Source organism: Aotus nancymaae, unplaced genomic scaffold, assembly GCF_030222135.1.
Source record: "Aotus nancymaae isolate 86718 unplaced genomic scaffold, 86718_ANA_hifiasm-v0.15.2.pri h1tg000007l, whole genome shotgun sequence".
Classification (NCBI taxonomy): Eukaryota; Metazoa; Chordata; class Mammalia; order Primates; family Aotidae; genus Aotus; species Aotus nancymaae.
In genome coordinates, this window is record NW_026988418.1 from 3611789 (window position 1) to 3632332 (window position 20544).

General features: G+C 39.3%; 1 protein-coding gene across 3 annotated transcripts in view; it reads left to right on the forward strand.

Moving 5' to 3' along the window:
• Positions 1–20544, forward strand: part of RLF (RLF zinc finger) — a 79564-nt gene that overhangs the window by 53899 nt on the left and 5121 nt on the right. For all 3 annotated transcript variants that reach the window (XM_012439117.2, XM_012439119.2, XM_012439118.3), the window contains 2 exons: positions 6469–6605; positions 14293–14434. In XM_012439117.2, the coding sequence (XP_012294540.1) occupies positions 6469–6605; positions 14293–14434 (279 nt within the window). The remainder of the gene's footprint in view (positions 1–6468; positions 6606–14292; positions 14435–20544) is intronic.

Consider the following 20544-nt stretch of genomic DNA (forward strand, 5'->3'; position numbering starts at 1 on the left):
TCAGGAATTAAAAAGACACTACCATCAACCTTACAGAAATAAAAAGGAGTATAACTTTGAATAACTTTTTGCCAAAAAATTACATTACTAGATGAAATGGACAAATTTCTAGAAAGATAAAACCCACTAAGGCCAGGCGTAGTGACTCACACCTGTAATCCTGGCACTTTGGGAGGCCAAGGTGTACAGATTACCTGCGGCTAGGAGTTTGAGACCAGCCTGGCCAATATGGTAAAACCCTGTCTCTACTAAAAATACGAAAGACAAATCAGCCAGGCGTGGTAGTGCTTGCCTGTAGTCCTAGCTGCTTGGGAGGTGAGGCAGGAGAATCTCTTGAACCCGGGAGGCCAAGGTTGCAGTGAGCCAAGACCATGCCATTGCATTCCAGCCTGGGCAACAAGAGTGAAACTCCATCTCAAAAAAAAAAAAGAAACCTATGGAAACTGATTCACAGATAAATAGAAATTCTGAGTATACCTATGACTAGTAAAGAGGGTAATTTTAATATTTCCCACATCCACAGAGCCTCACTGGACAAAAAACATTTACAGAATTTAATACCAGTCTTTCACAAAGTATTCCAAAAAACAGAAAAAGAGGGAAAACTTCCCACCTTGTGCTTTGAAGCCAGTATTACCCTGATACTTAAACCAGACAAAGACATCATAAGAAACAAAACTACAGACCAGGCCAAGCAGAGTGGCTCACGCCTGTAGTCCCAGCACTTTGGGAGGCGTAAGTGGGCAGATCACTTTAGGTGAGGAGTTTGAGACCAGGCTGGACAACATGGTGAAACCCTGTCTCTACTAAAAATACAAAAATTAGCAAGGTGTGGTGACACCCACTTGTAATCCCAGCTACTTGGGAGCCTGAGGCAGGAGAATTGCTTGACCCCAGGAGGTAGAGGTTGCAGTGAGCTAAGACTGTGCTGCTGCACTCCAGCCTGGTGGGTGACAGAGTGAGACTTGTCTCAAAAAAAAAAAGAAGAGAGAGAAGAATGCCAGAATGTCCACTCATACTACCTCTGTTCTTATTGATCTCTCTGCCTCTATATTCTCCTTACCCTCTCCTGTTTGTCTGAGCTGTTGAATACATCTGTAAAAACTCTTAATTGGGTGGGCACGGTGGCTCACGCCTGTAATCCCAGCACTTTGGGAGGCTGAGGCGGGAGGATCACCTGAGGTCAGGAGTTCGAGACCAGCCTGACCAACATGAACTAACCCTGTCTAATAAAAATACAAAATTAGCCGGGCATGGTGGTGCATGCATGTAATCCCCGCTACTAAGGAGGCTGAGGCAGGAGAATCGCTTGAACCTGGGAGGCGGAGGTTCAGTGAGCCGAGATTGTGCCACTGTGCTCCAGCCTGGAGGTTGCAGTGAGCTGAGATTGCGCCACTACACTCCAGCCTGTGCGGCAAGAGTGAAACTCCATCTCAAAAAGAAAAACTCTTACTTAAGTCTGGGTCTAGTGGTTCATACCTGTAATCCTAGTTCTTTGGGAGGCTGAGGTGGGGGGATCATTTGAGGCCAGGAGTTCAAGACCATCCTCAGCAACAATATGAAACTCCATCTCTACAGAAAAATAATAAAATAAGCTGGGCATGGTGATGTGTGACTGTAGTCCTAGCTACTTTGGAGGCTGAAGCAGGAGAGACAATCACTTGTACCTAGGAGTTTAAGAATGCAGTGAGCTGTGATTGTGCAACTACACTCTAAGCCTGGGCCACAGAGCAAGACCCTCTCGTAATAAAAAACAAACAAAAAACCCAACTTCTACTTAAGTCACAACATAGCATAAGGTAAGAGAAGTAATATATAAGAAGCATAATACCACCTTTCTTTAAAGTGTATGCATATTTGCAGAGTATTGAACCTGTGCTGTGTAACATGTATATAGACAATACTGGAAAAATATTCACGTTAATACGGCTATCATTGAGTTGTAAGATTTAAGGATAATTTTTATTCTGTTTTCTAGGTTTTCTATCATAAATATTTTATGATTAACAGAAATCTAGTAAATAGAAATAATTTATTTACTAGATTTCTATTTAATTTCTATTTACTAGATTTCTGCTAATTTCTGATTTCTAGTAAATAGAAATTAGCAGAAAGCTAGTAAATAGAAATTAAACTGAATACTGATTTCAAGTGATTTCTTTTGGGTATATATTCAAATGAAAACAAAAAAATTATCTGATTTCCTCATAAAACCCTATGAGTAAGTTCTGGGTCCTTTAGTCTTCTGTTATCATTGGCCTGTATGATAACTTTGTTGAAATCAGCAAAAAGTACCATCACCCTCTAACTCCGCCTTCATACTTTCAGAGGTCTTCCCATCTTCTGAGGGCAAAACCCTCATGTCAGAACATAGAGCTTGGCAAGTGAACTGAATTTCAGCCCCCACTAACTCCTTTGGCTGGTTACTTTTGTGCTATGTAAAACTGCACAACTCTATGACATGACCTTACTCAGTCTGTCTTCCCTCTAGTGTGTGATTTAGTTCTATGCTAAGTCTAAACTTGTTTAACCTTTCATTGACTGAGTGTTAGCTACGTGACATCACTCATTACCGTTATATCAGATGATCTTTTCCTTCCTCATATGCCACAATTACTCCCACATTAATTAGTTTGCTCATTCTGGCTTCTTTTTTGGCCACACTCTCTCCTGTCCATCTAGACCCTGCTGTCTCCAAGTTATCTTCCTTGGAATCTTTGTGGCTTACTTCAGTCAATGTTATTTTTCCTGTTTTCAGTCTTCTGTCCCGTTTATTCTTCTGTTATTTATCTTATAGTTATCTTCCATTCTAACAAATAGTTATTGATATTCATTCATGGACCTGGCACTTTTGTAGGCACTAAAGGTACAGTGGTGAAAGAAACAGACTTGACCTCATGGAACTTATATTTTAGTGGTAAAATAGATAGTAAACATACTTGATTATTTGAAACACGTGTTCAGTTTGTCTTACCAGCTATAGAATTGTAAGCCCCAGGACTAGAAATTATATGTAAGAACAAAAAATTGTTTCAGTATCTAAGTATAAGATGTTTCCTAGATAGTATTAAAATCCTCAAAAGCTTGTTGATGACCTTCATTTTAATTTACTTTAGCTGAGAAGTGTTATGTGGCATATATTTGGTTTTTAGTGTGGTCTTAGCTATTTATTACAAAAGATTGAGGACAAGTAGTATAACCATATTGTATTATTAGTGATGTGTTATCTCATTTTAATTTGCATGAATTTTTTCACTTATTTATTTACTTTTATTTCTTTTTTTTTTTTTTTTTTTTTTTTTTTTTTTTTTTTTTTTGAGACGGAGTCTCGCTCTTGTTACCCAGGCTGGAGTGCAATGGCGCGATCTCGGCTCACCGCAACCTCCGCCTCCTGGGTTCAGGCAATTCTCCTGCCTCAGTCTCCTGAGTAGCTGGGATTACAGGCACGCGCCACCGTGCCCAGCTAATTTTTTTTGTATTAATAGAGACGGGGTTTCACAATGTTGACCAGGATGGTCTCGATCTCTCGACCTCGTGATCCACCCGCCTCGGCCTCCCAAAGTGCTGGGATTACAGGCTTGAGCCACCGCGCCCGGCCTTACTTTTATTTCTTTATCATGCCTTTTTTCTTCTGTATTCAAGAAGGTACAGGTATTTGGGGCATAATACTGAGATTCTCTTCAAGTGAAAGGATGTTAACTGAGTGCTTGTCATGTGAAGATCCTAAAGCAGGTGCTAAGGGGGATACAAGTATTAAATAAGATCTAGTACCTGCTTTCAAGGGATTTAGAATCTATAAGGAGGGACAGATAACAGATATGAAAAAACTAAAGCCAAAGTTTTTCTCATTTGTAAAAATGATCAGATGTCTCATTTAGTTAAATGAAAGTGGAAAATGAGTCTAGAGTGGTATTTCTGTTACTATCAGGGAAGTGGGTGCAAGGCAAATGAGCTCTTGAATTGAAAGCTTATACAAAGCCCCCGCTATAAACTAGTTCTGCCTTCACAGTAGAAACTTTGATGGAAGTAAAACAGACAAGTTGATAGGTAATGAAAATGTATGTGTGAGATACCATGCTTAGGTGTTATGAACCTCTTGGTCAGAAATTTCATTATCAGGCATATTGGTGTGTTTTAAAATGCCAGGTAAACAGCAGTATTAAGAGCTAACCAAAAGAATGTTAATATTTTGGGTTTGCTGGAAAACACGTAACATTTGGAGAAGGTTGAGGTTAAGTTTAATTTGAGAAGTTGGTAGAGAAAGTTAAGCTTGCATTGGAATCGAATCATTTTCTGAGTGGGGAAAAAAAAAAAATTAAGCTTTGCTTGTTTAGGCCAGTGCAAGAGCATGTTTGCCAACAATCCCTGTGGGACTCAGAAGGCACGGAGATAATGATAATAGAAAAATAGAAGTGCTTCTAGCAACTACCAAGACTTGGTGCTCCCACAGTATTGCTGGATTACCCACAACTATACTGAAATATTTTATTTCTGTTCCTTCAAAAAGCCTTTTTTAGTTCTCAAATTTGGGTTGATTCTTCTTACCGAAGATATTTTTAAAATACTGTATACTCTCTCATTGTAGCTTTTTAATTCTTAGTAACTGCTTCCTTATTAATTATCCCTGACTAGACTGTGGTATCCATTAGGGCAAAAATTAGATTGGCTTGCATCTCCAGTACTTAGCACAATGCAGGTATTTAGTAAATGGCACTGCTTTGCTAGGCATGTACATTTTGTGATGGCTATTTTTCTTCTTACAGGATTTTGTTTATAGAGGATTTGGGATATTATTTATAGAGCTGTGCTGTTGTCCTTAGGGCCTTTATAGTCTAGCTGGAGAGCCAAAGTGAAAATACATAAAAAAGTAAAATAATAGGGCTAGGGTGGTTGCTTACGCCTATAATCCCAACACTTTGGGAGGCTGAGGCAGGAGGGATCACTTGAGGCCAGGAGTTTGAGACCAGCCTGGGCAGCATAGTGAGACCTCATCTCTACAAAAACTAAAACAAAACAAAACTGGGTGTGGTGGTACACACCTGTGGTCCCAGCTGCTTGAGAAACTGAGGCAGGAGGATCGCGTGGAGACTGCTGTAAGCCATGATTACCCTAACTGCACTGCAGCCTAGACAACAGAGTAAGACCTTGTCTTAAAAAGAAAAAAAACGTAAAAAGTAAAAATAATGAGTCTGTCTGCAGGTTAAATGTTGGCCCAAAGCAGAATAAATAATAGCCCAATTTAAACATTTTTAATTTAAAAATAAACTTTTAAACTCATTTTTTATTTGTGAAATAGGAATAATATTGTCTGTCTTGCTGGTCTTATAGATTTGTCATGTTGAAATATGACAAAAGAAAATGAGATAATAGAGTAAAACTTACTTGAAAAAATAAAAAAATGTTCTAGAAATAAGTGCTACAAAGGAGAAATTTGAGTGTTTGACAGCGATCCAAATAACATGACCTCAGAAGTTAGGAAAGGATTCTGTAAGAAAATAACATTTGAGCTGAGCTTTAAAAAAAGCCTTTCTGTACCTACCTGAAGATATGACTAAAATTAGAGCCTTAGAACCACCCCCTTGTAACTGCATAGCACTCTGGAGGAGTTGAACTGTTTACCTCATTTGCTCTGATGCATACCTCATTTGTCCTGAGATTTTCCCTGTTTTTTATATTTGATGCCCAGTATAGTTGATATAATGCAGACAGACTGATGAAGTAGATTGTGTTCATATTCTGTTTACTAAGACAGGGAAGTTGATAAAGTAGAGAATGAGAAAGGGTCTTTAAAGGTCTAGTTCACTTGTTTTTACTCTTTTTCAGTATATGAAAGGAGCCCCAGAGAATTTGACTGATTTGCCAGAGGGTTTTTATTTGTTGCTTTTTTAAGATTTAAGTCATGTAAATGGAAAGATGTGTTTCTAAAAGGATTTTGATGGTCTGAAAAACTCATTTATACACTAGATATTTTCCTTCTATGAAAGAATGGTGTTCATGTAGCATTTGTATTTAAAACAGTTCCTGAATTGGCCTCCTTTAGCCCCTCTGACAGTGAGGATAAGCTATGTGTTTTACTGTCTGTAACCAGAGTGACCCAACTGTGGTCATGGATACTAGGGGAAGACAAGAAGAGGAGAGGGAAAAAAAAGATAATAATACTTCAGGTGATAATAACCTGAGATTATTATATATAATTTGACTCATTTATATGGTAGCAATGTTCATAAGTATTTATTTTAAATTGCAAAAATGTTTTTATCTGTATTGAGACTGAAGTAGAACTTCCTTATGGTGTCTGTTCCCTTCTTTAATATTTTCTTACGTGAAATATTCATGCCAGAAGACTCACTCATTAGCAGGAGAAAATTATGTCTAATTTTTGCCTCATCAAGAAGTTTCACATTATATAACAAAGTTTACTGAAAAGTCACCATTTTCTTTTTGACTTAGTCATCTCATTTTTGATAGATTGCAAAGGTCGACTGCAAGGAAGTACTAGACATCATATGTAATCTGGAATCTGAGGGGCAGGATAACACAGCATTTGTTCTTTGTACGACTTACCTTACCCAGCAGCTCCAAACTGCAAGTGTATATTGTTCTTGGTAAGTATGTTTAGTTTTACACCCTTTATTTGTTAGTATATAGTATAGCATTTAGAGTTTATGTAAAATGTTAATTTGTTCCTAATTTAAAACCTAACACGACCGGTGAATAGCTTCTTGCTTCCATGTAAAATCATTTAATTAAAAATACCATTGGTTTAATCTAGTCAAGAAAGGGTAAAATATGTTCCTCTTGATCATCTCATAAAGGATTATCTGTTAACTCCAATATGTCTTCTACCTTGCAGATAAAATTTTATCAATATGAAACAAACCTGTGTTAGATTGTTTTTCATTTTTTTAGTATCTTCTGGGTGGTCACTCCCCACTCTTATTTGGGAACCCACAAATGAAAAGAATCAAATTATCTAGGTTTCTAGGTCAAACTAGCACTAAAAAAGGAAATTCATTTGAATAGTAATCTCTTTTGCAACTTTGGAACTATATAGTTGAATTGCATTATTTTGGTTTTAATTCAATTTATATCTTGTTTGCCTACAGAATACTTAGTTGCTAAAAAGGAAACAGTAAGTGTACCGATGGTTCTTTCATTCTAACTGTATTGAATCTATTTAGGCCAAAGGGACAAACCTGATACACAGGAAACCTCTAAAATGTAAGACTCTCTTGTCAGTAAGTATCAGATTAGTGGTATGGATAATGCTATAGGAGATCAGAGAGAGGCGCTCACTGTACACCAGAGTATTAAAGAAAGGTGTCAGGGAGGAAGTAATATTTGAACTTTAATTGTTAAGAATGGGTTGGATTTGCATAATCTTGATTAGAGGAGCTCTGAGTATTTCAGAACCTAAGGATGGCTTAAAATTGGAAATGAGCGTTTTGTTTATAGGAAAACCTAGTAAAGCCTTTTGTGTACTTCAGCCCTCATTGATCTCCCTCTGGTCATCTGTCTTTCTGTATAGTTTTATGGTTAATACCATTGTATGTTACTATATTTCTTTTTGTTTATTATTTTGTGTAGAAATCTTTTGTGCTGTAATCTCACCTAGTCCTCATAATAATTATTGCACAAGTGAGGCAGCGGAGGAGCATCATAGGGTCCAGAGAAATTTTGTAATTGTTCATGGTCTCAAGGCTAAAGTGGTAGAGCTGAGATTGAAGCCCAGGGTTTGGACTTCTAATCCAGTACTTTTCTTCTGTATACTTGTTTTCTTGGCACAGGCCAAAATTCAAACTGTAGTTTTCTACCACCCAGTCAGCTATGCCAGAGTTATATTTCCTATGAGAAAGGAGATAGTGGGACAGGGACTTAAATATAACTTCATTATAATGAAAAAATATCTACAATTTATAGCCAGGTTTTCAATACAAAGAATAAATTAAACCATATATGGAATGTGTTATAGATTGTGTTTTAAATTTTCCCCTCTTCTTCAGTCAGCCACCATTCACTCTCCTAAAGCTGTTAGTGGCTCCAGGATTAATGCTGTTCTTCTATAGCAGGAAGGGATTAATAGAGATTTCCCTTTGTGGCCTCTTGCGAAGCTATAATGAGTAAAGGAAAGAAAATCTTAGTCATTTTACACTTTGTTAAAAGTAAGCTTCTTTCAAGCAATTCAATTCAAGGAGAAATCCCATCTTTTTTTTTTTTTTTTTTTTAAGATGGAGTCTCACACTGTTGCCAGGCTGGAGTGCAGTGGCTCAATCTCGGCTCACTGTAACCTCCACCTCATGGATTTAGGTGATTCTCCTGCCTCAACTTCCTGAGTAGCTGGGCCTACAGGTGTGCACCACCACGCCTGGCTAATATTTATTTTTTGTTTGTTTGTTTGTTTGTTTTGTTTTTGAGACTGAGTCTTGCTTGCTTGCTCACTCGCTCAGGCTAGAGTGCAAGGCACGATCTCAGCTCACTGCAACCTCCGCCTCCCGGATTCAAGTGATTTTCCTGACTCAGCCTCCCGAGTAGCTGGGATTACAGGCGCCCGCCACCGTGCCTGGCTAATTTTGTATTTTTAGTAGAGATGAGATTTCACCATCTTGGCCAGGCAGGTCTTGAACTCCTGACCTTATGATCCACCTACCTCGGCCTCCAAAGTGCTGGGATTACAGATGTGAGCCAATGTGCCCAGCCATATATTTTTTTTTTCTAACCCATTGTTTTCAAAAGGTTTTTTTTTTTTATAGTAGGATGCTGGAGTTAGAGTATTAGAATAACATGAAACATTAAATTTTGGCCAGGCGTGGTAGCTCATGACTGTGTAATCTCAGCACTTTGGGAGGCTAAGGTGGGTGGATCACCTGAGTTCAGGAGTTCAAGACCACCCTGACCAACATGGTGAAACTCTGTCTCTACTAAAAATAAAAAAATTAGCCAAGTGTGGTGGTGGGGACCTGTAATCCCCACCAGAATCGCTTGAAACTTGGGAGGCTGAGGCACCAGAATCGCTTGAAACTTGGGAGGCGGAGTTTGCAGTGAGTCAAGGTCATGCCAGCCTGAGAGACAAAGTGACTCCGTCTCAAAAAACAAAACAAAACTTGAATTTTACTAAGAAAAATTAATCACAGGAATTCTGTTCAGATGAGATATATTCTTTTGTTATGCTTGAGGTAGTGGGATATAAGGAGTATTTGTTTAGAAACTTTTTTAAATTAAGTGGTGTTGTGGATAAGAGATCAATATTTTTTAAATATGACAATAAAATTGAAATACAGTAATAAAAGTAGTCATGCTTATTTTTAAACACATATGCTAGAATTTATTTCTTGGGAGTATCATTCTTGAATGTAGTTATGATGAAGATCATATTTGAAATGTAAACTGTGTAGCTATCGGCCGGGTGCAGTAGCTCACACCTGTAATCCTAGCAATTTGGGAGACCAAGGAAGGTAGATCATTTGAAGTCAGCAGTTTGAGACCAGCCTGGCCAACATGGTGAAACCCCATCTCTACTAAAAATACAAAAATTAGCTGGACGGTAGTGGCGCATACCTATAATCCCAGATATTCTGGGGGCTGAGGCAGGAGAATCACTTGAGCCTGGGAGGTGGAGGTTGCAGTGAGCCAAAATCACACCACTGTACCCTAGTCTGGGCAACAGAATGAGACCCTATCCCAAAAGAAAAACAAACAAAAAACTGTGTCACTCAAAACAGTTTTTATTCTTATAGAAATTTCCTTCAGAGGCATTTACAAATCACAGAAAAAAGTAAAAATGTTTTAAACTTTATAGCAGTTATTATTTATTAATCTTGACCCCAAAAGATTTTTGGCTGTTGAAAAAAATTAAAGAAATACTAGAGGAGTAAGCGCCTTGTAGATGCCTGGCAGTGGTAACATAATTGGATTAGCCATGCATTTGAAAAAGGTGACCATTTTGAGTAAGGTGACCATTTTGAGTGAGATGATGTATATATAGAGAGGTGTAATTACTGTCGCCATTTTAAAGTCATAAAGTTGAACTTTGAACCTCCACAGTAAGCTTTCAGTGAGTATTTGATAGACTGGCCTTTACTTTCTGTAATGTGTCTGGGCTTAAATTTTGTGTTATACATATGTGTTTCTTCAGATGTAGTAGTTACATATCTGCTCTGCCCCAACTAGACTGTGATATACCAGCCAATATGTTGCCTAATTCACAGTTGTGTCCCCAGTAACTGGTGAAGACCGGCAGATGTGTTTTATTGAACAGAATTTTGTGGGAGAGAAAAGAGGTCATGGAGATCAATTACTATTGTAATAGCTTTAAAAAAATTTTTTTTAATTCCACACAGTTTTATTTACTTCATTCCTAAAATACCTAAATTCTGAATCTCAGTGTAACATGTTAACTGGACTTCATGGGCTTGTTGCAACTATGTAGAAACACAGAGTAATGTTTTTATCGATTGATTGATTTACTTATTTTTGAGACAGTGTCTCACTCTTGTCACCCAGACTGGAGTGTAGTGGTGCAATCTTGGCTCACTGCAATCTCTACCTCCTGGGTTCAAGCGATTCTCCTGCCTCAGCCTCCTGAGTAGCTGGGATTACAGGTGCCAGCCGCCACACCTGACAAATTTTTTTGTATTTTTAGCAGAGACAGGGTTTCCCCATATGGGCCAGGCTGGTCTTGAACACCTGACCTCAGGTGATCCACCCACTTCGGCCTCCCAAAGTGCTAGGATTACAGGCGTGAGCCACTGCACTGGCCAAAACAGAGTAATTTAAAGTTCTTGCCCAGTAGCTAGATTTTGACCAAAATGTGTTTCTTGCTATTAACAGAACCAAATTTCCCTTCCAATTTTTATAAATTTGTATATTATTTGTTGAAGTGAGCTAGGTAATGGGCTAAATCAAGGGTACAGTAGATTATCTGAACTTCGGAAGTATACATCATTTTCCATGATTTTCAATGGTTGACTTTTTTTTTTTTAATCACATTATTCTAGTATTGAAGGTGAATGGGTAATTGAAGTGACATCTTGCCATCCTCATGAGTAACATCCTGGTTGTCATGGTTTCAGGCACGTTTATATATTTGGATGGGTAATCATTTCACATCACTGATTTATAACCATGCAAATATTTTAACAAAATACATCATAATATGCCAGTTTTTGATCATGCTTATTTGGAGTTAAGATACTTGGAGCCTGCTCACGCCTGTAATCCCAGCACTTTGGGAGGCCGAGGCGGGTGGATCACAAGGTCAAGAGATCGAGACCATCCTGGTCAACATGGTGAAACCCCGTCTCTACTAAAAATACAAAAAATTAGCTGGACACAGTGGCGCATGCCTGTAATCCCAGCTACTCAGGAGGCTGAGGCAGGAGAATTGCCCGAACCCAGGAGGCGGAGGTTGCGGTGAGCCGAGATCGCGCCATTGCACTCCAGCCTGGGTAACAAGAGCGAAACTCCGTCTCAAAAAAAAAAAAAAAGATACTTGGAGCCTGAAATACTTAATTCGGAATAAACCAAGTCCTAGACATTCTGACTTACTGTTTTAAAGATTATTTGAGTGACCAGGCACAGTGGTTAATGCCTGTAATCCCAGCACTTTGGGAGGCAGAGGCGGGAGATCGTGCCACTGCACTCCAGCCTGGGCGACAGAGCGAGACTGTCTCGGAAAAAAAAAAAATGATGAAAGCTTAATATGATGGCAAATTTGAGCTATAACAAGTACAATTAATTTAAAATGTCTTTAAATAGTTGTCTTTATTTGGCTAGTGCTACTTTCCTAACCACAAGAAGTGAAATTTGAGATAGACCAGCTGTGAAAATCACCCCCAGCCAGGTGAAAAGCTGGGGGCTTTTTTCACAGCTGGCCCATAAACAATTGTATGTTCATTTTAAACACAAAATTGCTTTATTCAGATTTGAGCATCTTAAGTAATAAAAATCTTAATTCAGATTTGAGCATCTTAAGTAATAAAAACTTATGTATCTGTCATATGTATGCAAAATCTGTCCTATTTGAACAGAACAAAAATTATCAAAGCCAGTAAATCCTGATTATAAAGATAAAAGAGTAAACGAAGTCAACTATCTAAATTTTACTAAAGGGTTGGGCATGGTGGCTCATGCCTGTAACCTCAGCAGAGGATTACCTGAGGCTAGGAGTTGATGACCAGCCTGAGCTACACAGTGAGACCCTAAAACCAACCAAACAAGAAAAGCTTAGCCAGTCTTGGTGGCACACCTGTAGTCCCAGCTACTCAGGAGGCTGAGACAGGAGAGTCACTTGAGCCCAGGAGTTTAAGGCTGCAGTAAGCTGAGATCTCACCAGTATGCTCCAGCCTGGGTGACAGAGTATTATGTTCTCTCAAATAAAATAAAATGAAATTTACCAACTAAAGTGGGGCACAGAGGCACATACCTATAATCCCAGACACTTGGGAGGCTGAGGTGGGACAATCACTTGAGCCCAGGAGTTAAGGCTGTAGTGAGCTTTGATTTTGCCACTACGCTCCAGCCTGGCAACAAAGTTAGGCAAATTCGTTAAAGTGGTAAAAGGAAGGTTGAGAATTAAGGTCTCTGAAATAATTTATTTGTTTGTTTTTCGAGACGGAGTCTTACTCTGTCACCCAGGCTGGAGTGCCATGGTGAAATCTGCCACTTCCACCTCCTGGGTTCAAGCGATTCTCCTGCCTCAGCCTCCTGAGTAGCTGCAATTACAGGCATGTGCCACCATGCCCGGCTAATTTTTGTATTTTTAGTAGAGACAGGGTTCCACTATGTTGGTCAGGCTGGTCTCGAACTTCTGACCTTGTGATTCGCCCACCTCGGCCTCCCAGAGTGCGTGGATTACAGGCATGAGCCACCCTGCCTGGCCAATCATTTATCTTTTGAGAGCATATATTCGTTTCAATCTTTGAAGCAAGTTTTATAACTACTTAAAAATTTAACCTTACAAGAGCCCCAGTTACCTCTTTGGAAATATAAGAAAATAAATTCTGTTAAATATGTTTACTTTAAACTATATATTTTCATTTTTTAAGCATTGGATTTGTAGCCGACCTTCTGGGAGATAGTCTGTGTTAATAGCAATATAGGCTATCAGTGTTCTTAAATTGGCTTATGAAAATAATACAGACTTTTTAAATGAAAATTGTTTAATCAATATCCATTGATTTACTTAAAAGAGCCACATTTTTTAAGTGATAGCATTCTTTTGTTTTTTGTTTTTTGGTGTTTTTTCAGACAATCTTGCTCTGTCACCCAGGCTGGAGTGTACTGGCACGATCTCGGCTCACTGCAACCTCCACCTCCCAGGTTCAAGTGATTCTCCTGTCTCAGCCTCCCAAGTAGCTGGGATTATAGGTGTCCACCACCACACTCAGCCAATTTTTGTATTTTTAGTAAAGACGAGGTTTCACCATGTTGGCCAGGCTGGTTTCGAACTCCTGACCTCAAGTGATCCCCCCTCCTTGGCCTCCCAAAGTGCTAAGATTATGGGCGTGAGCACCTGTGCCCAGCCTCTTTTTAATTTTTCTATTAGAAGTGATAGCCTTGTTTTTAGTTTTGCTATTAGCTGTCCTTGCAGTCACATTTTGCATTCTTTTTAGCATTTCTATCCTTGGCATTTTTGAGTTTCTAATGCTTTTTTGCTTGAGTGTTTTTCCCATTAAATGTTTTTGTTTATTCTTTTCAAGCTTTTCTTCTGTTTTCATAAAGAATCTTTGTGAGATTCCTGTATTTTAGCCATTTCCAAAAGTGCCATTTTACTTACTTCAATGGGAGTATTTAAACATTCCAGACTACAAGCCTTAAGTAGCATCCTGACATTTTAGATCTTGAAAGGGCCCTTAAGATCACTGTATAGAAGTGTACCATTAGAATATCTATATGCTGTATATGTATATTTCGTTGGTAGTATAGCGATGTCTGATTATCTCTGTCCATTAGGACAGGATTTAATTCAATCAGTAGAAAATCACCAGTGTGAAGGATAAAACCTTTTAGAACAACATGGGATCTAAATAAGTTTTTTAAAATGTCACTCTAAAGGAAGTAGTGTTTTGGTTTTATTTTTCCCCCAAACAAAAGGTAGAAGTCAGGGAATTGTTATGGAGGATTCTTAACAATTTTACCAGTTTGGGAGGAAGCAGTGGTAAATATAGACAGCTTTTTATCTAGTTTTGTTTTCTCTACTGTCAACTTTCTACAAATCAAAAAATTGGGTTGCCGGGGGCCGGGCAGCAAATAACAGTTACTTTAAATGTTTTACCATGATCTCTTTTTTTATAGGGAACTGACTCTCTTTTGGAGTAAACTGCAAAGAAGAATTGACCCTTCTTTAGATACTTTTTTGGAGCGCTGTCGTCAGTTTGGTGTCATAGCTAAAACGCAGCAGCATTTATTTTGCCTCATTAGAGTTATACAGACTGAAGTGAGTACTTTTTGCCTTTTCTGCTTACCGTAGCTGGAGGAAAGATGAGTGGGAAGATAACTTCTCAGGAAATTCCTTGTAGATAAAGAAAGATAAGAAATAATGGGTTTTAATAAGATTAATGGAATTGACCACATCTGATTGTTTCTCCAGATTGACTTCCTAGCAATTCAGTTTTTCTTAATGGAAAGTAGTGATTTGACTTTATAGACTATCTCCCCTGGGGAAGGGAAGATTATGTTTCTTGGCTGGTACCTCAACTGCCCTGTATCTACTTTTCTTAGAACAATGTTCTGTATTTTTTATAGGCATGTTTACATGTTTGCTAATTAGCATAATTAAAAATGAAGAAAATATAATTGTTTTTATTATCTCCTTATGGGTAGAGTGGCACCTTTTCTAGGTTTTGGAGTAATAGAACAGTTCCAGAATCAGCTGTATACAAGTTGTGAACTTCTGTAAAAACAAATAGAAAACAAGTTAGATATTTTTAGGAAATGTGTGTTTCCTAAAATGCAGTGAAGTACCATATATAAAGCATTGTTCTTTGGCCAGGTGCAGTGGCTAACACTTGTAATCCCAATGTTTTGGGAGGCTGAGGTATAAGGATCACTTGAGGCCAGAAGTTCAAGACCAGCCTGGGCAACATAGTGAGAGGTCATTTCTATTAAAAAAATTTTTTTTTTAATTATGTGGTAGCGCACCTAGCCATTCAGGAGGCTGAGGTGGGAGGCTCACTTTAGCCTGGGAGTTCAAAGTTACAGTGAGCTGTGATCTTGCCACTGTACTCCAGCCTAGACAACAGAGAGAGACCCTGTCTCTTTAAAAATAAAAATTAAAAATATAAATAAAATGAAAAACCCTGTTCTTTGAGTTCAGTCATATAAGGGTTTGGGATGAGTCTTATGCTATGCTCTACTGCGTTTTTAGCGTCTGCTCATGACTGAGCTTTCCATATTGTTACCGGGGGAATACCCAGATCTTAGGTTCTTGGCCTCTCTAACCCCGAAGAATGGGGAAAGAAGACAGCTCTCACGGTGTTTCGTGAGGAGAAACCAGAGCGGGAAATCCGTTCAGGTAGGAGCAGCTGAAGTTTTAACCCTTGAGTTATTCCCTCCCCATTCATGTTCTTGTCCAATGAGAGGAGTTCTTTCAAACTTCCTTCTGGTGTAATTGATCTTTGACTCCGATACCAGATTGGCTACTTGTTGTACAACCCTGAGTTACAGAGCCCCCTCCTCCTAGAGCTTTCTGTGGCGAATTTGGGACCAAAGAGCCCCAACTGGCTTTCCTGCTGGGGCAGATCAGTGAATTTTACCTGGCCCTCGGGGAGGAGGTGCTCAAAGAGCCCCAGCCACCTGAGGCAGGGAGCCAGGAAATTCCTGCATATGAAACCCCTCCTCTAGCAGACTGGGAAGAGAAGTTTCTTTAACACAGTCCCTTAATATGCCCATATCTATTAATGGCTCGTGGTTAGGTTTTGTGGGTTAATTGAGAACATTCAAAGATTGTTTATACTAAAGTCAAGGCACAGTTTTGTCTTTAATATTCCCACTTTCCCCCCTCATATGTAATCTTCCATATTTTATATTTTTATTTGAAATACATTGATCTAGTCTTTATTGAAGACAAAGGTAAAATAATTAATCAGAAACAAATTGATGGCCAAACAAGTTAGGTGATAATTTCTAATTACTGTGAATGAAGTTGTGTCTCCTGTCACATTAAGAACATTTTAAAAGGCAGGGCCCAGTGGCTCAAGCCTGTAATCCCAACACTTTGGGAGGCCAAGGCAGGTGGATCACTTGAGGTCAGAAGTTTGAGACCAGCCTGGCCAACATGGTGAAACCCTGTCTTTACTAAAAATACAAAAATTAGCCAGGTGTGGTGGCATGCTCCTGTATCTGAGCTACTTGGGAGGCTGAGGCAGGAGAATCGCTTGAACCAAAGAGGTGGAGGTTGTAGTGAGCCGAGACTGCACCACTGCACTCCAGCCTAGGCAACAGAATGAGACTTTGTCTTAAAAAACAAAGAAAAAAACATTTCAAGGTAACTATAGAACTTGCCTGTTTAAACAATTGCTTTATAATTGGCCTTTAAAACATTTTGTTTTCTTTAAATCTTTAATAAAGGTATTAATTTTCTATTGTTGAATGATGTTATCACAAACTTAATACCTAAAACAACGTCCATTTTTATCAGTTCAGTTTTGTATCAGAAATCCAACATAATGTGGCAGGGTTCTCTTTTAAGATTGTCACATTGGTTAAAATGTAGTTGACCAGGCTAAGTTCTAATCAGAGGCTCTGTGAAAAATCCACTTCAGAGCTCATTATTATTGACAGATTTCAGTTCCTGTGGTTGTAGCACTAAGGTTTCTGTTTTCTGGCTGGCTGCCAGCCAGGGTCTGTTCTCAAGTCTTAGAAGCTACATTCAGTTGTTGCCTCTATTTTCTTTCTTTCTTTTTTTTTTTTGAGGCAGAGTCTCACTCTGTCACCAGGCTGGAGTGCAATAGCGCAATCTTGGCTTACTGCAACCACCACCTCCTGGGTTCAAGCAATTCTCTTGCCTCAGCCTCCTGAGTAGATGGGACTACAGACATGCAGCACCACACCGAGCTAATTTTTGTATTTTTAGTAGAGACAGGGTTTCACCCTGTTGGCCAGGATGATCTCGATCTCTTGACCTCGTGATCCACCCACCTCGGCCTCTCCCAAATTACTGGGATTATAGGCATGAGCCAGTGTGTCCAGCCCGTTGCCTGTATTTTCAAGCAGCAAGGGTGCAACAGATTGATGCTTGAAACCTGACATCCTCCATCTCTGACTTTAGTTTTCGGTTTTTGGTTGAGGCAGGTCTCGCTCTGTCACCCAGGCTGTAGTGCAGTGGTGTGATAATAGCTCATTACAACATCAAACTCCTTGGCTCAAGCAATCTGCCTGCCTCAGCCTCCAGAGTAGCTGAGACTATAGGGGTGTGCCTATAGTCTTTTTTTGTGGGGAGCAGGGGTAGATACAGGGTCTTGTGTTGTTGCCCAGACTGGTTCTCAACTCCTGTCCTGAAGCAGTTCTCCCACCTCAGCCTTCCAAAGTGCTGGGAATATAGGTGTAAGCTGTCACACCTGTCTGTTTGAACCTGGGAAGCAGAGGTTACAATGAGCCGAGATCATGCCACTGTACTGCAGCCTGGGCAACAGAGGGAGACTCAAAAAAAAAAAAAAAGCAAAGCTGAAATGACTTGGCTATATCCTATGTGTGCTTGCAACAGTATGCCAAGTCACTCTTGATCCCTCACCTTCCTAGTTTAATACCCACCAGTTTCTTCAAAATTCAACTCCACATTCCATCCTGATTCAGATGTATTCCCTATTCCTTTCAGTAACTTTTTGGTACCTCTGTTCAGAATATATAATGGTATTTCTGGTTACTTTTCTTTGAAAAGTCTTGTTAGGGCCGGGTACGGTGGCTCACACCTGTAATCTCAGCACTTTGGGAGGCCAGGGAGGGCAGATCATGAGGTCAGGAGTTCAAGGCCAGCCTGACCAACATGGTGAAACCCCATTTCTACTAATAATACAAAAATGAGCTGGGCATGGTAGCACGCACCTGTAATCCCAGCTACTCAGGAGGCTGAGGCAAGAGAATCACTTGAACCTGGGAGGCGGAGATTACAATGAGCTGAGATTGTGCCACTGCACTCCAGCTTGGGCGACGGAGCAAGACTCTGTCTCAAAAAAAAAAAAAAAAAAAAAGTGTTGTCAGTGATTTTTCAAATGTTACCATCCCAACCAGATTAGACTGTTCAAGAAAGAATGGCCATTCTTTGCTGTTCACCTCACAGTCTTCCAAAAGGAATTAACTTGTTGAGAACCTGTGAGTTATTTTAAAAGTTAGCTGATAGGCCGGGCGTGGTGGCTCATGCCTGTAATCTCAGCACTTTGGGAGGCCGAGTTGGGTGGGTCACAAGGTCAGGAGTTCGAGACCAGCCTGGCCAAGATGGTGAAACCCCGTCTCTAAAAAATAATAATAATAATAATAATAATAAAATTTAGCTGACTTTCCCCAAGTCCTCTCTGCTCTTACTTACAAATAATAAGCTTACATCACATCATCCTAATAAATCAAGAGATCCATGGTCTAGTCCTGTGGAGCCACTAAAGCAACGTGGCCTGTTTACCTGGACTACATTCCAAATGAAAGAGGGAGAAACATTTATATTCTTTAGGCCACTACTAATGTGGCATATCTGCCATTCACAACAGAATCACATCCTATCTTACATAGGCTAGGTAATGCCTCTCTTTCAGTAAGCCAGGGTCTCAGCTCTTCTGAAACGTAAGGAGTTCTCTCAATTGATTGTTCACAGTCAGTTACAGACTGAACTCTGTTCTACTCTTTCCCCATTCTCACTATTGCACTTGACTAGTTTTAAGGAAAAAAAAGTTGTGAGTTTGCAAGGGATTCTATACTCACTCCCTTTCCACATACCAGTCCATATCTCTTTTACTCTTCAGGCCAAATATCTTTTTTTTTTTTTTTTGAGACAGAGTCTCACTCTGTTGCCCAGGCTGGTATGCAGGGGCATGATCTCAGCTCACTGTATCCTCCGCTTCCCAGGTTCGAGGGATTCTCATGCCTCAGCCTCCCGAGTAGCTGGGACTTCAGGCCTGCATCACCATGCCTGGTTAATTTTTTGTATTTTTATTAGAGATGGGGTTTTGCCATGTTGGCCATGCTGGTCTTAAACTCCATACCTCAAGTGACCTGCCCGCCTCGGCCTCCCAAAGTGCTGGAATTACAGGTGTGAGCCACCATACCTGGCCTGAATGCTTTTAAGTCCTTGCTCCTCTGCCCACAGTAGCTGGTGACATTGGGCAACTTAACCTTCTGAGCGTTGGGGGTTTTTTGTCTATAAAATGAGGATAATATGTGCAAAAAAGTGTCTTTCAAATAACTGCCTAGGATTGGGTTCTGTAAATCCATGGCAGTGATTTCTTTGTGTTCCCAGCATTTAGTGTGAATGATGCCCAGCACAGATTTAAATGCCTGGCAAATTGTTTACTGATTTAAACAGTGGAATTTACTCAATTATTTTACATGCTATTCTGTTGAATATTTACAATGTGCCAGTGTTGTAGTAATCACTTTGTATTACTTCATCTTTACAACCTTAGGAGGAAAATCTAGTATTACCATTACTATTATCATTTTGCCAATAAGGAACCTGAATTTAGAGGTTGAGAATTTGTCACTTGTTGTGAAGCTGGGGTCAAAGGCAGTCAAAGTCTGATTCTAAAGTCTCTGCTCTGAGGCCACTACTATTGTGGGATATCTGCCATTCACAACAGAACCAGGACTTCATTTTAAGCCCCTCCGACATACCTTGTTTTTCTTTGCTGATGTCATTTTTGCATTTTATCTCAGCCTCTCAAAAGAGTTATCTTGTATGTACTAAGCTTTTATCACATATGACCAGGTCTTCCTAATTTTTAACCTAGTTTCTGAGAACCTGCTGCCATAGCAAGATTTTCTGATTTCTGTTTTTTCCCCCTGGAAAGTTGAGATGCAGTACACCTGTGACTGTGACTATAAATTACTAAATCCTTTCAGGAGGAAATGAAAAGGATCATTTATTTTACCTTTGAAGTTTTGAAAAATTCAAGTGTTCATGATACAGAGAATTTCTTAAATTGAATTTAATCTTAGACTCACATCTATACCTGTGTTTCCTGTTGCTCCCTTTTTAAACCCTGCCCCTCTACTCAACATCATTCTATTTTGAATCCTCCAGTGACCTTATTTATCCTAATTTCTTTGGATTAACATGTGTTTCTTGTTTATGCATTCAGCATACAGATAAATTCCTTGGGAGTAAGGAACTGCTTAATACACAGTGCCTAGTAAATGTACATTGTTCATGGTTGTAGCATCTAATTCAGTTCTTTGCATGTTGAGACAAGAAATAATGTAAATGTGACTTGCATGAAGAAAGACAGGATAAAATTTAGGAACTCTCTAAAAGTGTTTAGAAGCTAGAATTCCTTATCCATGAAAGTTATATAATCTTTCTGTATACAAAAAAATAATTTTTTTATCCTCTTTTACTTCCAG